Genomic DNA, 4,850 nt, shown 5'->3' on the forward strand with positions numbered 1-4,850 from the left:
TATTAGGAAGTTTTTATTGTCATTATTAAACTGTGCTGACAGATATAGGAGGTCATTTCAGCCTCAGAATGTCAGCCGGGTTTTTTTGTTTTACATTTAAATCACTTTTCTCCTTGTTTTTTTTTTATTATTATTATTTGATTGGGTTTTTTTGTGAGTCAATCTGTGATGCCATTACATTCTCGCTTGCACATGTAGTTTAATATGGGCAGCAAAGAAACCGAAGGAACGGTAAAGCATAACGCATATTAAAAACCCGGCTGGAGACTCGCCTCCTTTATCGTGGTTTCAAAATGGAACATACAGTTCAATTCATTGGATCTTAACAGCGCCACAGTGTAATACCGCCGCCGAATATGCTTTACTGTACCTCTCTGTGCTTTACCAGACTCTCAGTGTACTGTATTACATTGCTGTGCTTTTACTGTGGGAAACTTTTATATAAGGGAGCTGGCGTTAGTTGTCAAATGATTTTAGATCAGTTGACTAGCCGAGGTGTCTCAACATCTATTGCCAGTACTGAGCGATGGTATTAAGACCCGCCGCTGCTTAGATCATTCAAATTCCTGGCACTGTAAGGGGTATCACAGTGCTGCTTTTCAATCGCAGGGCACACATACATCAGCAAGCAACGTTGCTAGCAACAGGAAGGGAAGAGGAATAGCTGGAGAGACACATCAGTCAAGATCCAGCCCTGAAAAAACGCTCCGTTAGGGAAATGGCATCTCATTTCATCCTCTCTGGACAGAGGACAATGCCAGCCTGAATCAGGCTTTTCCACCGACCATAAATCTACCTGAGTGCCCACCAGAGCCACGCAATGACCCCTCTCCCAGTCCATCCCTCGTAACTCAGGGCTGATCTCAATACACCGTCTGAATTCAGAACTCTCCGCCCCATCACCTAATAGGAAAGCGCTTTGCACACCTGCGTTCCTCAAATTTATGGACTTATGGATAAATTGAAATACATAAAAATGAATAAACTGATAACGCTGACGTGCGGCCGGCCGCCCCAGCCTGAAATGGGATTAGTTTGTAAGCAAACGTGTCCTTCATAAAATATTAATTTCGAGGGGGCGGGGGGGGGGAGGGTCCCACCCATGCAGGATGGCTGGGGGGGTATATAAGTGGAGTTGGGAGCGAGGGAGAAAGCAGAAGTGACTCGGGACTCTTACTGGACTCCTGAACCTGCACACAGCACCTCAGAAGAGCCCTCTGACCTCCAGAAGAACCATCATGATGTGCAAGCTTCTCATGTCCTGCTTCATCCTTCTCAGCCTCTCCTGGAATCTGCTCTCCCACCCCATCACAGACTCCAGCGAGATGGCTTACTCAGTCCAAGGTAAGCTTTTTAAATCTCTAGATACAGATACAGATATAGATATAGAGAGATATCTTTTCAACGATTGCTTTGTGCTTTTGTGAAAGCACTTTGGCAGCCCTTTCCAAATGATCTTCAATGGTAGAACACTTCAGTGGCAAACGCGTCCGTATTATACCGCTTGGCAATGGGCAGCACAGGGGCAGTTACAATGTTAAGAAGCTGCCATTGGCAGAATGGGATGACAGCATTCTAACTATACCCTCACCAAATGATCTGCAATGGCAACACAGGCAGACAGACAGTGGCATTGCAATAATGGCTCTGTATTATTTAAAAGAGGCAATGCACTTTTATAGGGCAGCTACAGTGGCATCACCGTTTCTGTACCCTTCCCAAATGCTCTTCAATGGCAGTGCAGACAGACAGACAGTGGCGCTGCTAATGCAATGCAATGCTGGCTCTGTATTATACAACGAGGCACTGTACAGATTAAAGGTTTCACAACAGCATGAGCAACAGCCTGTTGACTTTAGATTGTTTCGATTGCTACCAGCTCTTCAACCAGCACTGGGTCCTCGCCTTTCAAAACAAATAAGAGAGTTCATTAAGAGCGGAGTAAATGCTTTGAAAATATTCAGCTTGACAGCTCACTGCAGAAAGCACAGTGCTGTCATGCGAATGAGTCGTTTCATTTAATAAAATTAGCTATTCATTCTGCACAGCCTTTATAATCAACATAACTTACAGAAGCACAGAGCAGATTCCAGTCCCTTCCTTCCTAGTCTCTACAAACCCCTCTCCTGCTCCGTGCTCAATGCTCCTGCTCTGTGCTCCAGCTCTGTGCTCAGTGCTCCTGCTCTGTGCTCAGTGCTCCTGCTCTGTGCTCAATGCTCCTGCTCCGTGCTCAATGCTCCTGCTCTGTGCTCAACGCTCCTGCTCTGTGCTCAACGCTCCTGCTCTGTGCTCAATGCTCCTGCTCCGTGCTCAGTGCTCCTGCTCTGTGCTCAATGCTCCTGCTCTGTGCTCAATGCTCCTGCTCTGTGCTCAATGCTCCTGCTCTGTGCTCAATGCTCCTGCTCTGTGCTCAATGCTCCTGCTCTGTGCTCAATGCTCCTGCTCTGTGCTCAATGCTCCTGCTCCGTGCTCAATGCTCCTGCTCTCAATGCTCCTGCTCCATGCTCAACGCTCCTGCTCTGTGCTCAGTGCTCCTGCTCCGTGCTCAATGTTCCTGCTCCGTGCTCAGTGCTCCTGCTCCATGCTCAATGCTCCTGCTCCGTGCTCAACGCTCCTGCTCTGTGCTCAATGCTCCTGCTCCGTGCTCAATGCTCCTGCTCTGTGCTCAATGCTCCTGCTCCGTGCTCAATGCTCCTGCTCTGTGCTCAATGCTCCTGCTCTGTGCTCAGTGCTCCTGCTCCGTGCTCAATGCTCCTGCTCCGTGCTCAATGCTCCTGCTCTGTGCTCAGTGCTCCTGCTCTGTGCTCAATGCTCCTGCTCCGTGCTCAATGCTCCTGCTCTGTGCTCAATGCTCCTGCTCTGTGCTCAGTGCTCCTGCTCTGTGCTCAATGTTCCTGCTCTGTGCTCAGTGCTCCTGCTCCGTGCTCAATGTTCCTGCTCTGTGCTCAATGCTCCTGCTCTGTGCTCAGTGCTCCTGCTCTGTGCTCAATGCTCCTGCTCTGTGCTCAATGCTCCTGCTCTGTGCTCAGTGCTCCTGCTCTGTGCTCAGTGTTCCTGCTCTGTGCTCAATGCTCCTGCTCTGTGCTCAGTGTTCCTGGTCTGTGCTCAGTGTTCCTGCTCTGTGCTCAGTGCTCCTGTTCTGTGCTCAATGTTTCAGGGTCGATGGAGGAGGGCCGGGGTGTGAACTCGGAGGCTCTGAGCTCGGCAGATAAGAGTTACCTCTCCCAGAGCCTGCCCGCTCTCCTCGCCTACCCCAGCCTGCTTGCAGAGGAGATCAGCCGTGACGGTAAGCACTCCAACTAGAAAACAACGAGGACAGCGAAAACAACACAAGCTGCAGCATGAATAACTACTGCCTCCCCCTCCCAGTCACTTCCCCCTCCCCAGTCTGGGCAGTGCAGTGATATAACAGTTCCCATGCCTGCAGTGAGACCCCCAGTCTGGGCAGTGCAGTGATATAACAGTTCCCATGCCTGCAGTGAGACCCCCAGTCTGGGCAGTGCAGTGATATAACAGTTCCCATGCCTGCAGTGAGACCCCCAGTCTGGGCAGTGCAGTGATATAACAGTTCCCATGCCTGCAGTGAGACCCCCAGTCTGGGCAGTGCAGTGATATAACAGTTTCCATGCCTGCAGTGAGATCCCCAGTCTGGGCAGTGCAGTGACAGGTGTCTCTCGCTTCTCTTGCAGGTCTGCAGACAGGAGGCTACATGGCAAGTGGAGCTGTGAAGGAGGTAGGGGGTCCAGCAGCTCTCTCGAGCTGCCCATCTTTCAGCAGCGTTGGTAACGGTTCTCACTCTGCAGTGGGAGTTGCAGGAGCTTTGAGGGTTTAACACGTTACAATGAAAGGGAAATGATTTTTCTTCTTTTTTTAACAGGGCTGTATTAGAGATGCAGTGAGCTGGTAACAGGGCTGTATTAGAGACGCAGTGAGCTGGTAACAGGGCTGTATTAGAGACGCAGTGAGCTGGTAACAGGGCTGTATTAGAGATGCAGTGAGCTGGTAACAGGGCTGTATTAGAACCTGTTTTGTGAACTCGCATGACGATGCTGTTGCTGTTCTCCCTCAGGTCCGACTCCCCCATGTGACCCGGATCCTGGGAAACAGGAACCAGTACAGGAAGAGGGGGAGCACGTCAGAATGCTTCTGGAAATACTGCGTCTGAGACACACACTGAGAAACGCATGCACACTGAGACACACTGACACACTGAGAAACAGGGCTGTATTAGACCTGTTTTGTGACACTGGCACACTGGGCTGACACACTGAGAAACGCATGCACACTGGCACACTGACACACTGAGAAACGCATGCACACTGGCACACTGACACACTGAGAAACGCATGTACACTGACACACAGACACACTGAGAAACGCATGCACACTGGCACACTGACACACTGAGAAACGCATGCACACTGGCACACTGACACACAGACACACTGAGAAACGCATGCACACTGGCACACTAACACACAGACACACTGAGAAACGCATGCACACTGACACACAGACACACTGAGAAACGCATGCACACTGGCACACTGACACACTGAGAAACGCATGCACACTGACACACAGACACACTGAGAAACGCATGCACACTGGCACACTGACACACTGAGAAACGCATGCACACTGGCACACTGACACACTGAGAAACGCATGCACACTGGCACACTGACACACAGACACACTGAGAAACGCATGCACACTGGCACACTGACACACTGAGAAACGCATGCACACTGACACACAGACACACTGGAAACGCATGCACACTGGCACACTGACACACTGAGAAACGCATAAACTGTACACAGACACACTGAGACACAAAACTGAGA

General features: G+C 50.2%; 1 protein-coding gene across 1 annotated transcript; it reads left to right on the forward strand.

Annotated features, from left to right (window-relative positions):
- Positions 1-1,110: 1,110 nt before the first annotated feature.
- LOC121310451 (prepro-urotensin II-beta-like) lies at positions 1,111-4,212 on the forward strand. The gene is made up of 4 exons (XM_041243628.1): positions 1,111-1,344; positions 3,158-3,286; positions 3,690-3,733; positions 4,070-4,212. The coding sequence occupies exons 1-4, from the start codon at positions 1,239-1,241 to the stop codon at positions 4,163-4,165; spliced, it is 375 nt and encodes a 124-aa protein (XP_041099562.1). The 5' UTR covers positions 1,111-1,238; the 3' UTR covers positions 4,166-4,212.
- Positions 4,213-4,850: the final 638 nt, after the last annotated feature.

Source organism: Polyodon spathula, unplaced genomic scaffold, assembly GCF_017654505.1.
Source record: "Polyodon spathula isolate WHYD16114869_AA unplaced genomic scaffold, ASM1765450v1 scaffolds_2194, whole genome shotgun sequence".
In the NCBI taxonomy this organism is placed as follows: domain Eukaryota; kingdom Metazoa; phylum Chordata; class Actinopteri; order Acipenseriformes; family Polyodontidae; genus Polyodon; species Polyodon spathula.